This window comes from Trachemys scripta, chromosome 4 (assembly GCF_013100865.1).
Source record: "Trachemys scripta elegans isolate TJP31775 chromosome 4, CAS_Tse_1.0, whole genome shotgun sequence".
Classification (NCBI taxonomy): domain Eukaryota; kingdom Metazoa; phylum Chordata; order Testudines; family Emydidae; genus Trachemys; species Trachemys scripta.
In genome coordinates this window covers 42709710-42734121 of record NC_048301.1, presented here as the reverse complement: position 1 = coordinate 42734121, position 24412 = coordinate 42709710, and the positions used below count along the sequence as shown (strand labels likewise).

At 53.4% G+C, this 24412-nt stretch overlaps 1 protein-coding gene across 3 annotated transcripts in view; it reads right to left on the bottom strand.

The window, feature by feature from the left end:
* The window catches only part of LTBP2 (latent transforming growth factor beta binding protein 2), a 116931-nt gene that overhangs the window by 27509 nt on the left and 65010 nt on the right, over nt 1-24412 (bottom strand). Inside the window, exons 9-22 of one of the 3 annotated variants that reach the window (XM_034768529.1) lie at nt 18049-18123; nt 11868-11990; nt 10768-10932; nt 9246-9440; nt 8508-8527; nt 7013-7052; nt 6234-6323; nt 4566-4691; nt 3948-4076; nt 2967-3086; nt 2151-2270; nt 1749-1871; nt 1322-1447; nt 560-685 (exon numbers count right to left, since the gene is read on the bottom strand). In XM_034768529.1, the coding sequence (XP_034624420.1) occupies nt 560-685; nt 1322-1447; nt 1749-1871; nt 2151-2270; nt 2967-3086; nt 3948-4076; nt 4566-4691; nt 6234-6323; nt 7013-7052; nt 8508-8527; nt 9246-9440; nt 10768-10932; nt 11868-11990; nt 18049-18123 (1578 nt within the window). The remainder of the gene's footprint in view (nt 1-559; nt 686-1321; nt 1448-1748; nt 1872-2150; nt 2271-2966; nt 3087-3947; nt 4077-4565; nt 4692-6233; nt 6324-7012; nt 7053-8507; nt 8528-9245; nt 9441-10767; nt 10933-11867; nt 11991-18048; nt 18124-24412) is intronic. The other 2 variants (XM_034768531.1, XM_034768530.1) reach the window with 2 other exon arrangements.

The window sequence follows — 24412 nt, the reverse complement described above, 5'->3', positions numbered from 1 at the left end:
CAGAGACACGATAGCTCTGTGCCTGCAGCCCAAAGGGGCCCTGTTTGCTTCCACATTGCATCAGAAATTCCTAATTTACGGCCCCATGCCTTTCTCAGCCATTCCGGATTCCAAGCCTTCCCCCTCCCACTGACTACCTAGGCTCGGGGTTGTTTTCTCCAGACATATTAGTCATGTTGTTCTGAACAGAATCCTATTCTACTATTCCCTGCCTGTGTTTCTGGTCTCTCTAGGCCGCTTTGTATTACGCTGTCCTCGGTGGGGCTTGCAGCTCCCCATAAATTAGTATCAGCTGAGAATCTCATTAATGAGCTGGGTACTTGTACCCCTTCCCAGATCTGATCATTTCCTTTCAGATACCCCCTGCCCCTCCAAACACGACGTGCTGCCAACGTGCAGGGCTAAGCTGACCTGACCACGGGCGTGACCCAACCGGGGGCGTGACCCAATTGGGAGCAGGACCACTGGCTTCCAAGTCTGACACTACGGACACACTTATTACTGCCTCACTTGCAGCTACAGCTCCCAGCAGAGGCAGAGAGCAGTCTGGGTGATTTACCTTCACAGGTGAGTCTGTTGGAGGAGAGCATGTAGCCAGCATCGCAGGCTTGGCAGGCAAAGGAGCCGTCCGTGTTGGTACAGATTCCCAAGGGGCAGGCAGTTGGTGAGCTGCACTCATCGATATCTGGGGAGAGCAGAGACTGGAACTTCAGCTGGGATGAAGGACAGGGCGCGCCTACTCTGCTCCCCCGCTCCCCTGACCGCCAGGTACTCACAGCCAGCTGGGGGATTAGCTCTGACTCTCACAGACTCCTTTCTGAAGCTGCAGCGGTCCCTCTCTGAACACCTGCAGGCCCCCAGTGACCTCCCCTCGAACCCCCCCCCAGCTCTCTATTGCTCTGCAAAAGCTAAACCGCTGAAGCAGGCCCTTTGCTCTCCAAGTGGGTCTCGCTGGGATTCAGGGGGCTGTTCCCCAGAAGCTCTCCCGAGTGCAGTGCAGGGAGCTCAGCTGGAGCTGCTGTAGGAAGAGTGGCTCAGCTCAGGCCACCAGTGATGCAGACCCAGGCCAGAGACTCAGCCTTAGGGGCACTGATTACAACTGCTGCCTGAAAATGTTGTGCCACAAGCTGGCAGCTTTGCCTCAGCTGGGCTGGGGGAGGCCCAGTGACCCGCGTGACATGCAACATTGCGAGATTCTGCAGCCACAGCTGGAGATCCAGCCCCGGACACCACCGATGGCCTGCTCCTAACTGCAAGCACGTCCTCCCAAGGAATCCAGTCTCCCTGGCACCCACACATCTCACCCCTCCACAGGAGATACCTTCACACATGCTGCCATCTCTGGACACGGTGTATCCAGCACCACAGGCTGCACAGGAGAAGGAGCCCTCGGTGTTGATACAGAGTCCCATGCGGCAGGGGTTGTGGGTCGCACACTCATCGATATCTAAATAAACCCACAAACCAGAGTGAGAGCTGGACAGGGAGGAGGGGCCAGATCTGAGCACAGGAAGGGGCGGGGCTTCCTCTCAGAGCCAAGTGCATTGAGGGGAATAGATCCATAATAGATAAGGAGGGAGAGGGGGTATCCCCACAGGATCTCAGGACCTAGCTACCCTGGTTGGGGCAGGGAGGTACAGGCAGCCAGGCCATGCACTCAGGAATGCCCCAGGCTCAATGGAAACAATGCCTCACACTTCACTAGGAGTTGCACTGGGTCCAAAAGCATCTGGTAGAGGATAGGATACCTTGGCAGCTCTTCTCATCTTCTGTCACCTCAAAGCCATGGTAGCAGGAACACCTGAAGGAGCCAGCCAGGTTGATGCACAGTCCATGAGCACAGGTTCCCACGGTGAAGCACTCATCATCATCTGCAAGACACAGCAAAGGGGCCCATCAATCCAGGAACAGGGGTGCTCTGAAATCCCCAGGGATCTCCCCACAACCCAATCCTGCAGGGCGTGGTACTCAGGGTACACACACTAGCCTCTCCTGCCTGCCATTTCCCACAGCCAACACCTGCCCACAAGGCTTGTGTGGCACATTACAGCCCCAGGAGTGCTTGGCTAGGGCTGGAATTGCTGCCAGGCAAGAGGGAGTTTCCACAAGGTGGGGAGGGGTCTTGGGGGGAACAGCTCTCGCCTCCTTACCAACGCATCTTCCATTCATCGGCTGGTAACCGGTTGCACAGCTGAGACACTCATAGGAGCCCAGCGCATTGACACATCTCCCTCTGGGGCAGGTGCTGGGGTCAGCACACTCGTCAATGTCTGCAAAGAGACCCCCTGCTTTCAGACTCCAGGAAAAGAGAGAGACAGATCGAGTCCTATCCAGAACATCCTCGCAGCTGGAACCACTGTCACCTGCATCTAACCTTCTCAGCCAGCTCTGGCCAAAGTAAGAGTGACTGTGACTCCAAGCAGACGGGCTTTATGGTGCATTGAGTTTGGGGCTCAGAGGGAGATTCTCATGAGTCCCACTTGTCATTCATTGTCTCTGTGGCCTGTTCCCACACCTGGTAGGATGCCCATTTTGATTTTCAATCACTGTGAAATGCTGTGTACATGCAGCTGGCTGCAGACATCATATCTTCAATATACTTGCCAGCCCAGGGCTCAAACAGGGGCAAGCAATGACAGACGCCAAACCTCCAGACTAGCACCAGCCCAAGAACAAAACACACTCCCTTTCCAGTCCAGAAGAAGGGGCTCAGGATGGGTCCCACTGGGCCTGAGGGGGGAGTGAGAGTCTGAAGGGGAATGAGCTTGGGGAGAGAGCTCCCCTCTCCCGCAGCGGGGTGGGGAGTCCCCCAGGCAAGTGGGGGCAGACTTGTGTCAGGGGACTGAAGTGACAAAGTGAGAAGGCGCAGGTACCTCAGTGCAGATCTGGAGGGAGGGGGGCACGGAGAGCTGAGGTTTGCACAAAGGCGCTGGAGCCCTTCACGTAGAGGAGGTTAGCACACTCACCTTCGCACTGTCCTGTGCGGCCCAAGATGTAGCCCCTGGCACACTCACAGTGATATGATCCAGGTGTGTTGGTGCACTGCCCCCCCTGGCACATGTTGGGCTGCTCACACTCATTCAGATCTATTAGCACCCAAGGATAGGTCCTGTCAGGGAACTGGGCTCAGCTAAGGGTGAGAGAGGTGGCTCTGCCTGTGTGCAGAGTCCTCCCTGTCCCTTTGCCCCAAACCCACTCTGAATGGCCACTGCCCGCCCCTCATTCAAATCCCTCCTGAGAGCCAACCTCTGCCCTCATGCCAATGAGGAGGAATGGCAGCGCCAGGCTGTACTCACGGCCAGAGTCCCCACGGGCCTGTGTCACTCACACCTCCACTCTGCCATGCCCCAGCCCCTTCTTGCTGCTGCTGGTCACCCCCACATGCCAAAGCAGGCTGGAGGCAGTTTGGGCCAGCGCCAGGGCTTCCTGTTTGCCAGCTAATAACGAGCCCAGACCAGCAGTGGAGCAAGAAGCAGGGCTGCTTGCCAGCTGCCAGTGGGTGACATTCTGCCGAGCTGCCTCCAGCCCTCTCCAGATGCTCGGAGACAGTGCTTGGGACACAGGGCAGGGGATGCAGGGCTAGTTGGGCTCCACGCCACTGGCCTCTGGGTCAGACAAGCCCCAAGCTGAGGGGTTTTCTGGAGGAAAAGCCTTTGCTGACTGACTCTTTTCTGCAGTCTTCCCCAGCCTGCACTGCTCACTGGCCCACCCCGGCGAGAGGCTGGGGGAACGAGCAAGGAGAATGCAACTTCATCTGCCCCCTCACGAGGGGTCCTCCTAGGGCAGGCTTGGGCAGTAGTTGGGGGAGGGGGGCGGGAAGCCCATATGAAGGAGAAGGCTGGAACCCCCATTACCCAGGAAACATGTAGCCGAGGAAGGTCACAGGAACCTTGCAAGCAAGGCTCTCCCTGAGGCTGTGGGCGTGTGCCAGCTGGAGCGTCGCTTACCCTGACAGGTCTGTGCATCCTGGGAGGCAAGCAGGGTGTACCCCAGGTAGCAGAGGCAGGAGTAGGAGCCCACGCTGTTGATGCAGTGACCCTTCCCAGCGCAGGGATCTCTCATACACTCATCATCATCTGGGTCCAAAGCAGAGGAACAGGGTCATCCGGGCAATACCATTAGCCCTCCCATTTCCTACAGACAATGCTGGAGATGGGATGAGCAAGGGCCTGAGGGGACCCACCTCCCGCACTCAGTATTTCCCTCCCCAGGGAGCCTGCTTGATGACACATGAGGGCCCTGCAGAGACAGGACAAGCCCCTGTTTGTCTGCCATCCACCACTGGAGGGCAGCATTGCCACACATGGAGGGAGAGGGATGATTCTGCCCTTCAGACTTCCCCTGGCTACTAAAACTGGGGAAGCAGGACAGAGAATGATCCCAGGCCACAGGGTTGTTCTGCTCAGGAAGGCAGCGGGGCTGGTGCCCTGCAAGGGGCCTGGCTCAGCCAGGCTTTGTGCTCAGGAGCCAGCCTCTCTCCACATGCTCCGTTTCCTGACGTGGGATTTCTGATAGCCATTGTCTCCCCAGTGTCCCCTTTAGAAACAGCAGACCTAGTGACATACCAATGCATCGGGGGAGGCCAGGATGCAGCCGATAGCCAGGGCCACACATGCAGCTGTATCTGCCGGGCAGGTTCACACAAGTGCCTGGGCCACACGGGTCAGGTACAGAGGCGCATCTATCGATTTCTGAGGGAGACAGACAGGGTAAAGTCACAGGCCCCTGCTCCCCAGTCCCCCAGCACATAGTACAGAGCTTTCCCTATTCCACAGCCCCCAGCCCAGTTACTCGCACCAGCCCCACATCACAGACAGAATGGGAGACAGCTCTGAGGCCCCTGCACCTCAGACAGCTGGCAGAGCTGGGCCTCAGCAGCCTCCAGCCACAAGGACAGGGATGGACCCCCAGTGTCCAAGAATGGAGAGGGAGCACTAATGGCCAGCACCTGTGGGTTGGCCTGGGTCAGTGCGCCTAGCAGGGCAGACATGGCTTCCTGGGGCTCCAGAGCCCTGCAGCTAGGCACTTGTTCCTAGCTGGGCTGAGCGAGAGCAGGAGACTGGGACACAGCGCTGGAAAGCAGGGAAAGCCCATAGAGAGCTAGGAAGGAAACAGCAAACAGGCTCTATCTGGCCTGGGCAAGCAAGCGGCTCCCCAGGAGCCAGTACAGCCCTGGAACCGGCCACAGTGAGCAGGGAGGCAGGGCAGGCACAGTCACAGGGGCTTTAGTGCCAGCTCAGTGTGGGCCATTCACATGCTGCTTCCCTTCCTGTTGCCTCAGGCCCGGTCTCACTAATCCCAGGGCAGCCAGAGGAAGCAGCTCAGCGGCAGTGAATGCAGGAAGGGCAAGGAGAGGCCAGCAGAGACCCGCACACGCCCCAACAGTGAAACAATCCCATCACCAAACCAACACACACAAACAAAAGGCTATTGTGGGAGGCGCATTCCACAGCAAGGTGCCTATGCCAGGGTTTCTTCTGAGGGTGCTTTTGGCCCCGAGCAGGGGCAGCGCTCCCAGACACTTAGACAACCCTAGAACAACAGAGCTGCTGTTATTCATGCAGTAAACAAGCCTCCCCTGGGAGCCACACACTTCCCGCTCCACCACAACTTCCAGATGACTCAACTCTGACTGCAGCAGGGATTGGGCCAAAGCCACCAGCGAGACCCTGCCAGTCCCTTTCCTTTGGAGTCACCGCCACCCCCTCTGTGATTTCACTTCCCCAGGGAGCCCTTCCCTCTCCCTTCCGCCCAGAGACCCTGCTGTTCACAGTGCAGCGATCCAGCTAGCCCCACGGTCCCTGTAGCCCTGGGCAGGGACAGTGCGCACCAGGAGGAGCTGTATGTCAGGGAAATTACACTGACCTATGCTAAACACATGAATCAAAAAGAGGGCTCTCTTGGGTGACAGGTCTCTGCGCCTGGCTGGACAGCAATGAAGGGATGTGCTCATTTATGGCATGAACCCTAAGCTTCCCTTCCATGTGATCCAGACAAGGCATGTGTTATACAAATTACACAGAGAAGGGCGCTGAAAGCCAAAGCATATGCTCTTGTACCCACTGGGATCTGCCTGGATCCCTCAGCACACACCCAGGCCTGGTGGGATCCACCGGGGTTTGGCATACCAGGGATCCTTGCGGGGGGAGGGCTCTATGTTTTGACTGGGTCACATTTCTCTTTAGGGCCTGCCAGGTGAGGCAGGTAAACCCCATTTAGAGCTGCTGACGAACCTGTGATCTGTGCTGCAGCAGTGCCCTCCCCTGCAGCCTCTGGGCCTGGCTGGGAGGGAGGGCGAGAGAATGTCTCCTCCACTACATCCCCTGCAGACGAGAGAGATGTGAGCACCAGCCTGGGATCACAGTCAGACACAGGAGCAAGTGTCAGCCTAAGTCCTGCCCATGACCTCCCAACCTCTACGTCCCAGCATCTCACGATACCAAGGGATCGGCTGCAGACCAGCAGGCGTGAGTGCCAAGCCCCAGCATGGAGCCCAGCATCTAGGTTACTGCATATGTTATACTACATGACATCATGAGGCCAGTTGTCACGTGATCCAGCCTCATTCGTGTTACGGCAGAGAAATTTCACAGCCACCAAGCTTGTCGCTGCATGTTGGGGGTGCAGACCCCTGCAACCTGACACCCCCTACCATGACCCGTAGTGCCCATTACAGAGCCCAGCATGCAGAGACCATGAACGTGGGCAGACGATAACAGAGCCCCATCCCCAGGCTGGAGAAACTGCTCTTCCAATACATGAAATGGAGTGTGGCCCTCCCTGCCCTGCATCTCATGGGGCTGCCCCGTTCCTGCAGTGCCTGCTGGTTCTGTGCAGCACAGCCCATTTGGAGCGACACAGAAGGAGATTAGGAGGTGCCTATGAAATAAAACTGCCTTTCCCTGGCCCTAAGGTTATCAGCACAGCCTGAAGCTGCCAGCTGGGCCAACCCTGTCCTCCTTTCTCTTCTCTATTTGCAGCTTATTCACAAGCCAATTGGGCACTTACGCACCTGGGTGTGTGGCAGGTTCTTGGGTGGCATCAGCAGTGCCCTGTGGGTGAGAAACACAAACACAAAGTTTGGCTCTGCCTAGACTGCCCAGGGATGTATTTAGCCAAGGGATAAGAGAGAAGTGAGCTTCCTCTTGCCCCATCCTGGCTGCTGGTTCACACTAAGGGTACTGTAATGGCAGTGAGGCTGCTACTGTGTGGAATGGCTGGAGCCTCAGTGTGCTGGACCCTATACAAAGCATTATGCCTACCCAGGAGCCTTTTAGATTTCTGCATTCAGTTTCCTCCAAGTCTCCTTCACAGGCCAACTGCATAGCTACAAACCTCAAGGCCAGGTATCTGCATTACCTAGTGCCTCAGGTGGGAGCCTGGCTAATCTTGTGAGGAGCTCCAGAACCTGCACTGGGCAGGCAATCCTTTGGCAGAGATTTTCCCAGGGACGATCTTCAGAGTGTCAGTGTGGTTTCTCCTGTTTTTTCTGGAGGACCTCTGGGAAGTCCTGGGGATGCCTATTGTGAGCTCTGAATCCTCAACTCAAGGGGCAAGAGTACTGACCCTTTGGCAAAAGACTCCCTTATTCAGGATGTTAATTAGTCATTGGCATTAACCACGCATTAAACACAAACCAAAGCAGTTTCCTATAGTCTGGCTAAACTCCTTCCCCCTCAGTAGCTCGGCTTTCACTCTTTTGGACTGTCATCATTTCACTAATTCTCCAGTCATTAGAGACTCTTCCCAGCCTGACTAGAGAGGAAGGATGACTGGGGGCAAGGGGCTAGCTCACAATTGGGGAGACCTGAGTTCAAATCCCAGCACTGCCCCAGATGCATGACCTCGGCCATGTCACTTCATCTCTCCATTGGTGAAGAACCAGTATAATGGGATTAACAGCTGTTCCCTATCCCCCCACGGTGTTGAGAGACTGAATACATTAAAGATTGTGAGGTGCTCAGATACTATGGCAACGCAGGCCATAGGAGCACACAGGGGAGACAGACTGGACATGAACGTCTGCTGTCAAACTGAAATAACCAAACCAAACCATCCCAAAGAAGCCAACACAACGAAGTCCCAAGCCCCGTTTTTCCCTTCACAGATTACCTTTAAGCTTTATTCCTAAATGTTTAGGGCACAAGGAGGCAAACCCCAAAATCCTATCGTGGGGATGGGGACGGGGGACACACCATTCTCTCCCAACCCTCATCAATGGGGTGTCAGCTGCTCCCAAGCCCAAAGCATCAGCTGGGACTTGAATGTTGCAGCTGATCTGCAGTAAGTGAAAATGCCTGGCTGTCCGGGTGTTTTCTAACCTCCTCCTGCACCTCAGCAAACCCGCCACCTTCTTGATCAATAGCTACTTCCCCTCACTACTCCAACTCCAACACATTCGGTGTTTCCCGCTGGTTACTTTTTTAAATGATCCTTTTCTCACCAGTGAAGTTCATCACAAACATATCCCCACCCCATCATCTGCCAGCAGCATGGGCTTGACTCACCTCACTATCTGGAGAATGACCTGGAAAATGAAACACCACATGGTGAATTTCAGAACAAGAAACATCAGCACCCCACATACCTCAGAGAGCTCAGGCTGCACTAACCTCACTTGCTTCCCTGACGCTGACAAGGAGCCCCCCATTTCTCCCAGCACAAGATGGTAACTTGTCCTTCCAAACCTAGCACACTGAGTTGCCCCAGTCCTGGCTCCCCCCCCAGCGTCCTCGGGAATTCACATTCTAACAGACCCTGGTTCCAGTGACAACTGCCACTCCCCTCTCTGGATTTGCATTCCCAGCCTGAGTGCATTGGGATAACCACACCCAGGGACACTCAGGCCAGGATTCACAGAGCCCCACTCAGCAGGGCACATCTGAATCAGACTACAGCTTCCAAGTGTGGAGGCATTTTGGCCATCTGGCAGCAGCAGCACCTGTTAGCACATGAGGATCTGAGGCTGGAACTCAAAGGTTGCCCCCGTCTCAAGGCCCAGGAGGGCCAGGGAACTCTGAAAAGGCCATGCCCTATGCCACTGGGATACAGGGGCAAGAGAGCCTTGCATAGCTCTGGAGCTGACCCGAGTCCACTTCAGCTGGAACCACAGTCCCTGGGATAGGCACAGCCTGAGGGTGAAAGAGGGAATTCATCCAGGGCACCTGTGTGCATAGCCGCTACTAATGTTGCATCACATCCCAATCTACCTTCCGCTGCTGTGGTTCCAGCACAGGGGAGCGTACCTGTGACTCCACCACTCAGGGCTTCCTGCAGCTGCGGCCTTTTTGCTCCACTGTTGGACGTCCGGTCGCTGCTCTCCCCATGCTCCTCTGAGCTGAATGGCAGCTCTTCTGCCTCCGCCTTTCTCATGGACAGACGGATATCGGAGCTGGAGTAGGTGTAACCATGTCCCGCTGGGCAAATCTCCTTAAAGGCTTCTGCAAGGGAGATACAGGTCAAGGCTGACGTGGGGGAAAGGGGTAGAAACCAGTTGCGAGCACATGAGGCTGTCCTCTGGCAAGATCCAATGGAGGAACTGAAGATGCTGTCTTCTGCTATGCAAGTGAGAATGGCCAGGTGTGTGTTTGTGTGTGTACACACCCTCCATCCATCAGCCTACCAGAGTTAAAATATGGGTCTGTCCCAGAGTTAGAACATGTTTGAACCACCGTATGTTAGAGCATGGTGTGAAGGGTGGATGTTTCCAGCAGAGAGAATCTGCTCCCAGAGCTGGGTGTGTCTGTAATGGACACATTAGCATTCACAGCTACTGGAGACTGGTGGCACCTTAAAGACTAACAGATTTATTTGGGCATAAGCTTTCGTGAGTAAAAACTCTTTCACTCTATGCATCCGAAGAAGTGAGGTTTTTACTCACGAAAGCTTATGCCCAAATAAATCTATTAGTCTTTAAGGTGCCACCAGACTCCTTGTTGTTTTTGTAGATACAGACTAACACGGCTACCCCCTGATACTGGAGACTGAATCTCTCTGTTGGCTCAGAGCTACCAGGGGGAGCACCAAGGAAACACTCCCCCACCTTTGAAGACAGCTACCACTTCATCAACAGGATACAGCCATATAATGGGCAGAGGGGGCTACACATGGCACTGGGGACCTTCTAGTACTTTGGCCCTTTGATGCACATGTCCAAAGATGCCTTCCACCCAGTCCAGGGGTGTGTGTAGGAATTCCTAGCCCTGTGGGGTTCTGTGCTTGTCTCTCTGGTACTTAACACACCAGTAAAAGCCAAACCCATCCTTGCTTGGTGTGTTGGGGCACTTGAAGGCTGACACTTCAGGAGAGGATGAAACTTTCCCTTTCATCTCACTCTGCCTCCCCTAAGGTTCTGTCAGGCTAACCCAGGCATGGGGAAGGCTGTGGTCTCCCTCTGGGGCAGTGCTGCATGATGGCTGCCTGGCGAGGAACTTCCCCACCTCCAAGCTCAGATGCACTCACTTGTGCTGCAGACCCTCCAGGTTTGGAATCTGCTCTGCTCCACTCCAGCCTCCAGAGCAGCAGGCCGCTCTCAGCTAGTGCACTCTGCCTCCTAGCAAGCAACCACACAGACCACAGTCTCCAGGCTGGCCTGTCCCCTTGCACTCAGTCCCCTATAGACTGTTCACACCCACTTCCCAACACGTCAGCGCGTGGCAAGGAGCCTGCATTGGTTCTGGGCTGAGGAGTCGGGAGAAGGTGTAAGGTGAAGGCCAGGCTCCAGGCTTAGAACACTGGGCACAGCTGGGCAGCGAACACAGCTCTCACCTGACCCAAGCATAGGACACTTCTCACAATTCCTCCCCCATCCTTTGCCAACACGGCTGCAGCAGCAGATCTGTTTGGTGATGCTCTGGGCGAGTGGTAGGGCACAGACGCCTCCTGCTGCTGAGCGATAGCACAGCCCCTGCTCCATGGACACGGCCTTATCCGCTGAAACACAAGCCCAGAGTTAGTGTTGGAGGCCAAGCCGTCACCTCTGCCGGGCACAGAGTGTCAAGGAAAAGTGCTGCCTGTCATTTCCTTCAAGGTCCTTCCCAGCTCTGCCTCTCTGTCACCAGTCCCAGGGCCTTATCGCATCCCTCCTCTGCTGCGATACAGCACCATCACCCCACTGATCTGCTTCTGCCCCAACGGTCTCCACGCTGTCCCTACACGTTGGCACTCACGCCACGCAGCCTTTGCCACTGGCTGATAAGGACTTTGGTGAAGAGCTGCAGGCCCCTCTCCCGGAAGCTGCGGTTTCCATAGTATGTCTCTCCCCAGCCTACACCTGCTTGGGCATTCAGCCCTAGGACCTCAGTGGAGTGGGCAGATCCAACAGAAGCGGCATGGAAGAGATGGGCTTCTATTTTGACTCCAGATACTCCAGTGCAGGTGCTCTCCACCCCCTTCCCCACAACTGCACCCCTGGGGAGAGGTCACTGCTTTCACGGCAGTCTCTGCAGAAGCTGGGTGCAGGCTGTCTATCTCCTGCATGCTCTGCCATAGCACTACTGTCATGTCGACTCAACAACCCGATGTGAACAAGGGAGGGAAGTGAGTGAGAATCCCATAGGAGCTGAACCCCGCGGCCCTGTACGAGGAGAGTGCTGGGACACATGGGTACACATTCATGCACACACATCATGCAAGGGCATGAATGCACGCACTCAGGATCTCACACCGCCCACCCACGCACACTCTCAGGGCATAGGGACACACTGGCACACACAGGGGCACACTGACACATGATATCTTGTTTCCATCTGGCTCATGATCTGCTGGTTCCTGCTCACAGTTCTGGGGAAGCTTTGGGGGACGTCACTGGGGACCCTGGGTAGCTGCTTCCAGGCAGCCATGCAGGGCTTGGTCTCCAGAGCACTTACAGACACAGCGACTGCGGGACGGGTCCAGCATGGTCCCGGGTTTGCAGGTGCAGAGGAAACTGCCGCGGGTGTTCACACATTCGGCATCTTTACACAGGCCAAGCATCAGGCACTCGTTGATATCTACAGGGTGGAAGCAGAGAACAGAATCAGTCACAGTGCTCTGGGCATGCCCATTAACTGGAGTCAGCGACAGCAGCACATGGCAGGGGGAACTGCAGCAGGAAAGGGAAGGCGCTGAAATTCAACAGGGCAGGAACCTGTAATGTCCCCTATTGCTATGTAGCCAAATCACCGGTGCTCCCTTCCCATAACCCGGTTGGTATAAGCGAAGAGAAAACAGCAAATCGAACAGCAAATTGACAAATCAAACCATGTCCAACAGCCCCACAAGCAGCACCTCCTGTCTAAGGCCCTTCCCAGCGCCCCACCCCACTTTATGGGCTGATACTGACCCTCATGCAACCAGCAAACAGCAGAAGTCTTTACCTTCCTGCAACAACACAGTTGGTCTCTCCAGGACTGAGCCAGTTGAGAAGTGACAGCAGGAGTCACCAGAGTAAATTCCCATGGGGTTTCCCCACATACAGGGCTGGGGAAGGTCTAACGTGAGGAGCTGCTGGGGGTGGGTTGCACCAGGAGCCCAGAGTGACTGAGATCAGGGTCTGCCTGGAGTGCCCTGGCCAGAGACCTGCTGACTCCCACACTGGTAGAAAATGAGAATTAGCAAAGGCCCCAACACCTAGCAGCATGGGAGAGCTGGGGAGTCATTCTCTGTAGCTAGACAGGGGAGGGGAATTTTGCAGGTAGCATTTGGCTTCCCATGTTCTCACCTAACATTTCTGTCCCACTGATAATGGGTGCTCAGCCTTCAGGAGCCTCAGACGGAAGGGGTGAGGGCAGGGCACTGTTGTACTACCTGGCCCCCTCCAGAAATTCCTGAGACACTACGTCCCCTCCTGGATGCTGTCAGCTGAGAATGTCCCCATAGTCCCTGGGCACAGGATTCCACTCCAGGCCCAGCAGAATCCTGCAGGGCTCTCTCTCATACTTTCCCATCAACGAGCACTAGGCTTTTAGGGGAGGGGACCCCACATCAGTGGGAGGCCAGGGCCTGGCAGGGTCCCTCAAGGCACCAACTGTATGGATTGTGCCCTCTGAGATTTCCCATTGTTCTATTTCCGAAACAGTCTCACTCTGGCCTAGCTCTTTCTGCAGTCACAGCCCGGGACACAGCCTGGGACAGTCAGCTCCAGGCCCTGAGGGGCTCATACCTGCCATTGCTGACACTGATGCCCAGCTAGGTTGTTGGTAGGGACAGTGGCAGTGTCCTGTATCGCAAGGTCACCTGACTACGCAAAGTGCTGCTCTCTCAAGCTGATGCTCTCTTTAGGGGCCTGACCTGGCTGGCCGGGACCTCAGCAGGCCATCTAGTCCCCCTCCCACACCGAGGCAGGGTTAAGTACACCTTGTCCCATGGGCCGTGTTAACCTGCAAAAGGCGTGTCAAGAGCAAACGGCCAACCCAGAACGTCTCATAGCCTCGCCTCTCTCCTTCCCTGCTGCTGATGCTCCAGATTCATCCAGCTGGGTCCAGTCACCGTGAACCATCCAGATGTGGAAGCTGTACAGCATGCCATGGGTTAGGGAGGAATTTGGGAGTCTGCCTTTGCTAGCTGAGCCCCAGGTGGGTACAATAATGTGCCAGGAGATTCCAGACTTTTTGAAAATCTCCTCCCCTTTGTCCCAGAGTCCTGCCTTGCCTGTCTCCTAGCCAAGTTCACCTGCAGTCTGCTTCCTGCCTCCTGCCCCGGCTACATCCCCTTTGTTCCTCCCTGCAGCTGCCTTCAGATTCAATTGCTCTTTAGCCAAAATCTCCAAAATAAGCTAATGGAAAGAAATGACTGGGAAAGTTACTGGCCCCCCCTTCCTGCTCTATCAGATCAGGCAACTGGTACTGTTAGTCTGGCATCTTACTTGCTCTATTGGGTCGAGCCTCTAAGTCCCTCAAGTCCCATACCGCACCTTTGCTGTACAGCATCAGCACACTGGTCTCAGCTAGTCCAGTGTCCCATAGGACACTTGTATTGCAAACGGCTTCACAGGAACCTTTGTGATGACTGCAATCCCACATCCGCTGTGCACGGCCTGTTAGGTGCAGCTGCATAGATGGCTCGAATGATTGCTCTACTCTGGGATCCTCGTGGACACCAGATGTTGCATCTCACAGGGCTATTCTGGCAAAGTCATTTTTAAAGCTGTCAGACTGAGGTTTGGCAGGACTTGACTCATGAGCAAGTCTCCTCCTTCCTTTCAGTCAAATGCCCTGCGTGGCCAGACTGGGGCACTGTCTGCAAAGGATGCATCGTCAGGAATCTAAGAGTGCGGGTGCACAGCAAGGACTGGGGGAACCTGCCCTTGCACTGACAGCTCTGCATCAGTCGGAGGAGTGGAAGGCATGTCTCCAGCTTGTCACTGGTGCAGCTGGTTCTGGGGATACACGTGGGAGAGCTAGCAGCTCCCAAGTCCGAGCCATGGCTCTGCCACTGATGCAGTGTGTGACCTGAAGCAAATTCCCTGTCCCCTCTGGGCCATCCGTAAGGGGGCTGGAAGCTCTCAGGAATGCTGGCTAAGTACTTGTTATCACCACCACCTGTGCAGCAGGACGGACAAGCATCATTTCCTTGCTGTTCCCACAGTTCCCATCCAATAGGGACCTAATAACTGAGTAACCTCCCAGCCGGTCACATGGCCCACAGCAGACAAGAGCAGATTCCCCTGCTGCCGAGAGTCCCCGCTGCAGGCTTCAGACAGACCCAGCATCCTCTTCACAGCGTGGAAGATGCCAGCCGGTGCTTTTCACCCTTCGAGCATGGCAACTGAAGCAGAGCCCAGGATTAGCTGCTCTGTTCATTCCCTCTGGGGCACCTGGCATTGGCCACTGTCGGTAGACAGGATACTGGGCGAGATGGACCTTTGGTCTGACCCAGTATGGCCCTTCTTATGTTCTTACTGGCAGTGGGGACTGAGCTTTGTGCATCTAATTTAAACCAGAGGGCTAGATTCCATCCCCTGCTCCAGCCCCCTCGCGTTTCTGTCAGTGCAGTAAAGCTGCCCGAAGTGGGCCGCTGAGAACTCCCACCGTATGGGAATCCCCAAGTGACACAGAAGCAGCATTGTCAGCTGTACGCTACCCATCCTTGCCCATCCCCAGTCAGGGATGTGGCTGGAGCCATGACACAGTGCCTTGAGGGAAGGGGAGCCCACAAACCCAGAACCACAAGCAGCCCAGCCGTTTCTTCCATTCTGCACATAGCTGGTTCTTATGCCTGTTGGTGCGTCTCAGTAATAACCTCAGGTGCACAGGGAAGGGGGAGCACATAGTACAAAGGCCCTAGTGAGTTTACCGAGGGGCCAACACGGTCAGTGTCTGAAGAAGAAACCAGACCCGAGTTGGAGATGCTGTGTTCCATGACTCATGCATGTTAGTAGGGTGACCAGACATCCCAATACTAGGGGCTCTGTCTTATATAGGACCCTATTACACCCCCACACACACACACACACACAATTTTTCACACTTGCTGTCTGGTCACCCTACATGTCACACACATTGTCCTCAGTGTATTCTGAAGCAAGGTCCTGACTTTGGCCCTCACACCTTCACCAGACTGCTTGGGGTTTCCGGGGCCTAGTGATTACATGTTGCCCAGTCGCCCTGTGCATTTCCAGTTAGCAGCCACAGGATGCAGCCCAGCTGGGGGAGGGATCCCCATCTTCTTCCCCTACCCAGCACCAGCCACCAGTTTCCATGACAATCTCTGCCCTGTGCTCAGCAGCTAGGTGCCACTGTCCCTGTTGTTGAATAGCTGGGTGCCGGGAGCATCAGGAGGTGGCCTCTCCAGGACCTGTGCTGTTCTCATTAACAGAAGTGGAGCTGAGGCCCCTAGGTTGTCATTAATCAATGGCAATCAGCAATTCCACTGGAGATTAGCTATTAGCTCTGGAGGATTTGTGCTGCACAGCCAAACTCAGTTCCAGAGGGACAGCATTTCCAGGGATCAGCTGGATTGCTGGAGTTCAAGCCAATTGGTGCTTGAACTTCCAGCCACTCTCTATCTGGCCTCTGTAACAGTGCTGATGCCGCAAGGCTGTTCTCTGGTATTTAGTAAGCAAAGACAAGGAGGCATCCTGGCAAAGGGATGCCAGGCGGTTTGCTTCTCTGCAGTGGGGACACAGGAGTAACCCAGGCTGTCCTCCTGGTCAGCCATACAGAGCAGTGGCAGGAGGGCTCCCTGAGGCCCCCTCAACTCCTGCTTGGGCCCTGCTGCCAACTCTCATCGATGCTTTAACAAAACCCAAAGCTCAGTGGATCACTCAGCCTGTTGGCTCCCTCTCAGCTGGGCTCCATCCTATAGACAAAGGCCTTGAGAACATCCAGCAGCTCTCATCCATCATCCCACTTCCTCTTCCATCTCTGCTGGGAAGGACCCCATGTCACCCATGTGATCCTTCTCCAACGTTCTATTAGCCATATTGCTCTTTTTGCCTTTGAATTCAGGTCCTGGATTAGCACTGGGCTCCCAGACACACATCCCATGGCCACAGCAAGGACATGGGAATGTAAGTGTATAGCACTTCAAGGCACCAAGGCATCTGCAGGACAGTGCGTCTCCTGCCAGGCTCAGAAAGGTCCCTGGGGAGGCAGAGCACTCATGGCCACATCTCTTTCTCTCCCAACATGTCCCCATGCCAGGAGCCACACAGAGGGCCAATACAGAGCCCTGACACTAGCCCTACACTGATTGTCACAGGGAATTGAGGCCACTGTGCTGGTGACCATTCTCCTCTAGGACACCGTGGGGAAGCTCTCAGGTGACTCATTACTTAACTCACTGAGATGGAAAGTCCCTGCTAGAGGAGATGAGTCACTGGACTGCATGCCATAAGCTTGTCCAGGCAAGCCCAAACACCATCCTCTAAGGGACATCTCATGGCTTATCAGGAATCATGACAATGTGACTAAGAAATTCCAGCTCCCAATCACTGCACAGAAAACATGGACTTTACGGTTGGAAAAATGTCAGATATTCCCCTAATGAGGAACAAGGGAAAAGCCGCCCTCCTCAGGTGGAGCAGATGAATGGGACAGACAAATGCATCCACCCCCCAGCCCCATGTGGGGCAAAGTGGACTCCTGGGGTGATTGGCCCACACATAGACACCCCTCAATGTGGGGCAGAGGAAACTCCAGGGTGAATAGCCCACATAAGATACTCCCCGATGGGGACAGAGGGGACCCCTGGGATGAATGGCCCAGACGCACCCGGGGAGAGGGATAGCTCAGTGGCTTGAGCATTGGCCTGCTAAACCCAGGGTTGTGAGTTCAATCCTTGAGGGGGCCACTTTGGGATCTGGGCCAAAATCAGTACTTGGTCCTACTAGTGAAGGCAGGGGGCTGGACTCGATGACCTTTCAAGGTCCCTTCCAGTTCTAGGAAATGGGATATTTCCATTAATTATTATTATTACCCTCTACTCCCAATGTGGGGCAGAGGGGATCCCTAGGATGAATGGCCCAGACACAGCCGCCCCCTGATGTGGGGCAGAGGACACTCTGGGGTTGAAAGGTGCATAGACAGGCCCCGCCCTGGAGCAAGGCAGACTCTGAGGAGCCTGGAAGAGTATAAAGTTTATGTACTTGATGCAGACAGATTTTCAAGCCAACTCACTTTCACCACTCCTCTCGAAAAACCCAAACAAACTCTCCCCCTCCCCCTCCAAAAAATCACTAGCAACTTGCAGTTAAAGTTGCTTCAGGCTACAGGAAATATACTGATCACTTGTTTTTAACACCACTAAGTACATGCTGAACTTAGAGATGCACATCACTAGTGCAGGCACATGGTGGGAGAATCTTGTGGGTCAGAGATAAGGCTGTTATCTGGGGAATTTGATTGGTATTGCTGTGAAACAGCCTGAGCTGTCAGGGACATGCAATTTTTCTGTACAGTTAGTGGAATGTAGCTAGTTACTTTCACACTTTAAGGCTGAGGGTTCTTTAACTGTAACATCCCCAGCAGGCCGGTCCCCGGGCAGGAAGTGAACCCATTTTACACACAGGAATGATTATTCTCAGACTCCTTATCAGGAAGAGTGAAGGGATCAAAGTGGCATCCTTACCTTGACAGTGGCTCCGATTCAGCCTCTTGTATCCCTGGGGACACTCCACCTGTCTGTTTTCAATCACTGGATGAGCTAGGAGAACAGCAAACAGTTTGGAAGCTTAGGGACTAGGGCTAAACTCCACAACCCCATCTTCTCTTTCTCTCTCCTTGACTCCAGTCTCTCCTTTACGCCCACCAGCCAGTGAGCTTCGTGTACTCCTGACCCTGCCTTTTCTTCTTCTCCCAACTCCTCTGTCAATAAGTCCCCTGTCACTACCTCCACACCACTAGCTATGCGCATCAGGAACTCAGCTCACACTCATGCTGCTGAATTGCTCAGCGGTGGTCCCACAGTGGAGCAGGAGATGCTCCTGACACACCTCAGAGCCCCCTCTTCCGCACCCTCTGCTACTCCACTGGCCTTCTCTCCATCCCTGCAATCAGTCTCTCTGCTGCTGGTATGAGAGCCTTCTCCTCTGCAGCCGCTGCCATCTGGAACTGCCTCTTGCACCATCAACTCCACCCTTTTTCAAATCTCCCTTTCAGATGTTTCTATCCCTTGCTTACTACTTTATTTTCCCCTCCCTCACCATTACTGGCTTCGCAACCAGATGTTTCAATTTATTCACTATACGATGGACTGGATCCTGCAAGCGCTCTGAGCATGTACTGCCAATGACTTCAAAAGCAGTTCTGCAAGTGAAGGGCCTATAGAATGGTGCCCAATGCCCTTATTTTCTGTCATTGATGGTATAGTGCTTGGTGTTAAATCTATAAAGTAGTCTACGCTACACAGTCTATATTAAAGGCACCTACGGCTCATGGTGATCAATGCATCAGAAATACATCACCCAGATCAGGACAGATTTTCAAAAGACCTCATGGCTGGACTGCCCACTGCTCAGCACCCACAATTAGGGACAGATTTTCATAAGAGCTCAGCTCCCATTTAGGTGCCTAAAGAAGGACAAGATTTTTCAGAACTTCTCAGCACCTCCTATTGTGAGATTTGTGGTTAGATTTTCCAAAGAATTCAACACCCAACATACTGGGCTCTTTTAAAGATCTGGTGACTTATTTTTGGCCTAAATGGATACTGCACACTTCCGAAAGCGTAGCTCAAAGAGTCCATAAAACATACCGCACAAGATCAAGTTGGGTTGTACCACACTAACCCACCCCAGCCGACCTCCTGGGGCAGGATGGGGAACGGGATGGAGAATGGAAGTGGCCCAAGAGCAGCTGTTTCAGAGACCCAACTTCACCATGTAGCGTTTCCAAGAGTTAGTTGATCCCTTCATAGGTTTGTCCTCTAACTGCTAGCCATGCTGAGTGGTTAAATGATTCACCTTTAACACCTACAGGCCATGGGCAGGGTTAGGGGTAAGGCTGACGGTGACAAAAGTCCTGGCTTTGAAGGGGGTTTCACAACAAGCCCACAGGTAACATTTTCAAAAGTGCCCAAGTGGCTTAGGAGCCCAAATCCCATTGACTTTCAATGGGACGTAGGTTCCTCAATGCCAACTGCCTTTTGAAAATGGGACTTAGGTGCTTTTGAAAATATTTCCCTGGTCTTCGTCACCCCAGCTGGTCTGCTGAGAATCCAGACTCCTCCCGGAACTTTCCCAAACCAGGCGCAGCATGCTGGAGTCTGGATGGATGGATTTTTACAAGGTTTTAAATGATGATGAACTATTATCAGAAGGGTTTGAACAATCTTTATTGTAAAATAAAGGGCAGTCAGTTGACGTTTCTCATACTGTCCCCATGACAAACAGCTTTAACAGTAATTCACATATTCTGGGCCATGCCTTTCCTTTTCAAAAGAAATCCTAACATAAGGACGTTGCCCTTTTCTTGCCACAACAACCAACCAGCCTTAGTTCTGACCTACGCCCCCAATGTGACATGAGTTTTGGGTGGTCTGAAGCAGCCCCTACCTACCTCCATGGTGTCTGGGTACCCTCTGTGACCTTGGTCTCAGCCTATCTGGCTCTCCCCAGACTTCTATCAATTGGTTTCCAAACCCAAGCAACCATAAGGGTACCAGAGTGCAAATTGGCTCCAACTCGCAGGCATGTGCTGGTACTTTGAGATCCCCTTTGTGGGGAGCATGAAGGGTAGTTTGATGCTGAATCCCAAAGGGAAGAGCCCAATCTCTTCACACGGTCACCTCTCTGGAGCAGTGTCACCACCCACAAACAAACACCCCCATCAACATCTCTTCCCTGAAACAGGACCTGGTCATCACTAATGTCACATGCAAGGCTCTAACTCCTGCTGCTCCCCTAACACCTTCAGAGAGGCACAGGATCCTGCATGAAGAGTCGTACATGCCAGGCTCATCCAGAGGAGGCACAAACCAGAGCTATGAACCTGGGCCTGTTGCAACACCTCCCAGTAAAATATGTCAACAATGTCACTCATGTTGGGCAACCATAGGTGAATGAAATCTACAAGTCAGAGATTAGACTGGCTAAGAAAATTAACAGAGTGTATACAACTCAATGATCATTCTCCCATCATGCCACTGGGGGTTAGGGTCAGCAGAAGGAAGGCTCCTACACACTGGGAAACGTTGTCATCTGGGTAGAGCAGTGGGGACTGGGCATCAGGAGTCCACTTCTGTTCCCAGCTGTGTCCCTGATTCACTGTGAGACCTTGCAAACCTTACTCTCCCTCTCTGATTCAGTTTCCGCATCAGTAACATGGAGATACCAGTAAAGCTATACTGTCAAGACCTTTGACATCCTTTGATGGAAGGCACTATTGGAGTGCAAAGCATCACTGTTGTTATAAGGTTCAGGATGCAAGACCCCAGGAGCATTCATGCAACAGGCTCAGCCCTATATGTGCCATCTCCTGCAGAGTTGGTCTCCATACCAAGCTGGCCTTTTAATGTATAGAAGCAGTAGGGTGACCAGACAGCAAGTGTGAAAAATCGGGACTTGGGTGGGGGGTAATAGGAGCCTATATAAGAAAAAGACTTCAAAATCGGGACTGTCCCTATAAAGTCGGGACATCTGGTCACCCGAAGGAGCAGTAGATGCACTTGTGCACCCAGTGTGAATTTCATACAGCATGATGAGGGATTACTCCATCCGCCCTGGGCACAAAAATGCTGGCCAACCTCCCACTGACAAACAAATGTTTTTTATCTTGTGAAATAAGTTATTATTGGATCTCAAAGGTCTCAAATGCGGGTGAGTAAGCTACAGTCCCACCCTCATTCACCCCCAATGAATCATAACCTGGAGCCAGTAATTCATCATGTAAGTATACGGCCTAAGTGGAAACAGGAGGATGGGCAGGCCATCAGGCCTAGGGTTCCCCACACATTTCTATTCTCATGCATATGCCTCTTGCACCTTATCGGGAAATTTACCTTGAAAACAGCCTCAGTACCCCCAAGCAAATGGGTAGCACAATTAACAGGCAGCTCCTAGATTCACCAACAACTCTAGTTAAGGAGCCTGCAGCTCAGACCTGAGAAGGTGCCCCCAAACTGCCTGCGCTACAAGTCTGAAGATTCTCAGGGCTGAAAAATGGCAAAGAGCATCCAGACCAGGCAGAGAGTACCTGGATGATGGCCTGGCTGGGCAGATGAATTGCCACATTTTCCAGTTGGTTGCTTCTGCCATTGACAAGTGCCAGCAAAGCAGCACAGTTACAACACCTGCAATCAGTCGTCTCTCCACCTCTGTGATGTCCCAGGTCCCCTGATTGGATTGTCCAGTCGCACGTGACAAGGGAAATGGAAGGAATGACATAGGCTCCGACGAGATGCTGAAATAACAGCTGAGGGGACATTTATTACCTTTTCCCCCTTTTTACAAGGCGCTCTCTGCTCTGGCTGCACATGATTTCCTGACTCACTCACTCTCACTACACAGAATTTTAAATAGTGTCTTAAAATAGTTTTGTGGGTTTAAAAATGGTCCATAACCTACATAATTAAATCTCTCAAACTTTTTATAGGCGAGTACAATCCAGCCAATAAATTCCAAAGAGGCCCAATTCAGGCACTGTGTTTTGGAGTGAATGAAAGTGAACTTCAGGGAGTGGGAGGAGCTGAGGAGGGAGCCAGGCTGGGGTGGGAAGTGGTTAAAGGGGTACTTTGTCCTGGAAAGAGATTTTTGTGGGGTGAGGAATTTTTTCCCCACATATTGTGGAATATGTTTTGGAACAAAACGTGTACGTAACAACTAAGTAACCATATGGCTGTATCCTGACACCCTTCGTCCGCCCAGCCTCCTATTCCCCGATCTAGCACTTGTAGCTCTCCCTTGTAGTATCAGGTCTGCAAGTTCTTTGTGGCAGGGAACGTGTCTGTCCATAGGGCCTGGGAGGCATCTAGCACATTGTGGATGCCAAGAATAAATAAGGGACAAATCTGAGACAAGGTAGTGGACTGTGAAAATGGCCATAAAAGGACCCTACCATGGGTAAAAAAATAGCATAACAGCAAGTGCTATTCAGGGCTTGGGCAGAAGATCATCCTGGGCCCTACCCAACACTCTCTGAGTTAATGGTCAGACTGTAGACGGACAGATTAATTTTGCAATGTAACCCATGTTCATTGAAAGAGCAACTGTAGTGTAACATGAACAGATCTCTCTGCACCAAGGGGAACCAAGACACGATGTCTGAAATATTGGGTATGGAGGTTGCTCTCTTTCTGTCAGGGTACGGTCGCAAAGCAATGAGACCCTATGGCTGCAGGAGGACGTCAACTAACTGCCAGCTTGGACTTGGTTACGCAAGCAGAGGATCATTTCCTTCCTTGAAATATGAGGTCATCAAACTAGAACCAAGACAAGGAAATCAACGAAAGGCCAACCTGTGAAGGAGAACTGCATCTGAACTTAACCATCCTCTCCAAACCTCCCAGCTCTTGGCAATGGGAGACAGGCCTGGTAGGTTAGTGTTCTGGAATTTAATAGCGGGTAGTGATTGGAAGAAAATAGATCTGGTGCTCAGATTGAACAGAGGCAGTGCTAGTGTCAGCAAAGGCTGCCAGAAGATCCTGGGCTCCTCTGTGTCTGTGTCTGCTTCTTTTCCAGATGGTTAGAATGAGGCTTAGCCCTGGTCTATGCTTACAATTTACACTGATGTAGCTAGGATGCTCAGCGCTGTGAAAAATTCACACCTCTGAGCACGGACGTTAAGCTACCTAGCCCCCCCCCCCCCCAGTGTAGACAGAAGCATCCTTCCTTCAATCTAGTTCCTGCTGCTCAGGAAGGTGGATTGCCTCCACTGACAGAAGAACCCCTTCCATCGATGCAGGAAGTGTCTACATGGCTGTGCTGCAGCTGTGCCACTATAGTGCCCGTAGTGTAGACATACTCTTAGGCTAGGTCTACACTACCCGCCTGAATCGACGGGTAGAAATCGATCTCTCGGGGATCGAATTATCGCGTCTCGTCGGGACGCGACAATCGATCCCCGAATCGACGTGCTTACTCCACCAGGGGAGGTGGGAGTAAGCGCCGTCGACGGGGAGCCGCGGAGGTCGATTTTGCCGCCGTCCTCACAGTGGGGTAAGTCGTCTCCGATACGTCAAATTCAGCTACACTATTCGCGTAGCTGAATTTGCGTATCTTAAATCGACACCCCCCCTCCCCCGTAGTGAAGACCTGCCCTTAGACTGGAGACAGAGGGAGCAGCTGAGCAGCACCTGTGGGCAGGGAGCTTTCAGACTTGTTTGAAGACACTGAGGTCTGGCTCCATATTAAAATGCTGTGTCTGCCGAGCCTTGCCAGTTCTGCAGCCAGCAGGCTCTGCATTTAAGGGGCGAGTGCTCTCCAGGTGGCTGTGCAACAGGACTCCTCCCAGACAGGACAGAAAGTAGCCCTTTCCAAAGAGCCCTTCGCCACCCCACTGTCAACCAGGCTCATGACTCTGAGCAAGCCTAGTCTCTGTTATATCTGCCAATGCAGCAGCGTCCCAAGCAAGGCCTGCCTTCCACATGGGCAAAGGGGTACGTACTTTCTCAGTGATCTCATTGGGAGGCCAGGTGCCATTAGCTCACAGCCTGAGACAGAGGGAAGCGAGCGCGTGCCCTGACAGCCTTGGATTCCCAGGGCTCACGCAGGCGCTTATCTCCTCGGCTTTAAAATAGTCAAGCTTGTCAGCATGAAAAAGGAAACCGGCAGCGAGAAGATCAGTCACAGGGGATTTTCAGTCCAAGTTGACCTTTAAGCAGCCAGAAAGACTCAAGATGCTATTTTCTCTCATCTGCCACCCAATTACAACCATCCCAGGAGAGGAGAATCTAGCACAGGACCCCAGCTTTCACTGCCCCCCTCCCCAGTGTGTGGCCCTGGGCTCCTGCCGCCCTGTACATCAGGTTAGTGATAGAGCTGTTCCCAACCCAGTGC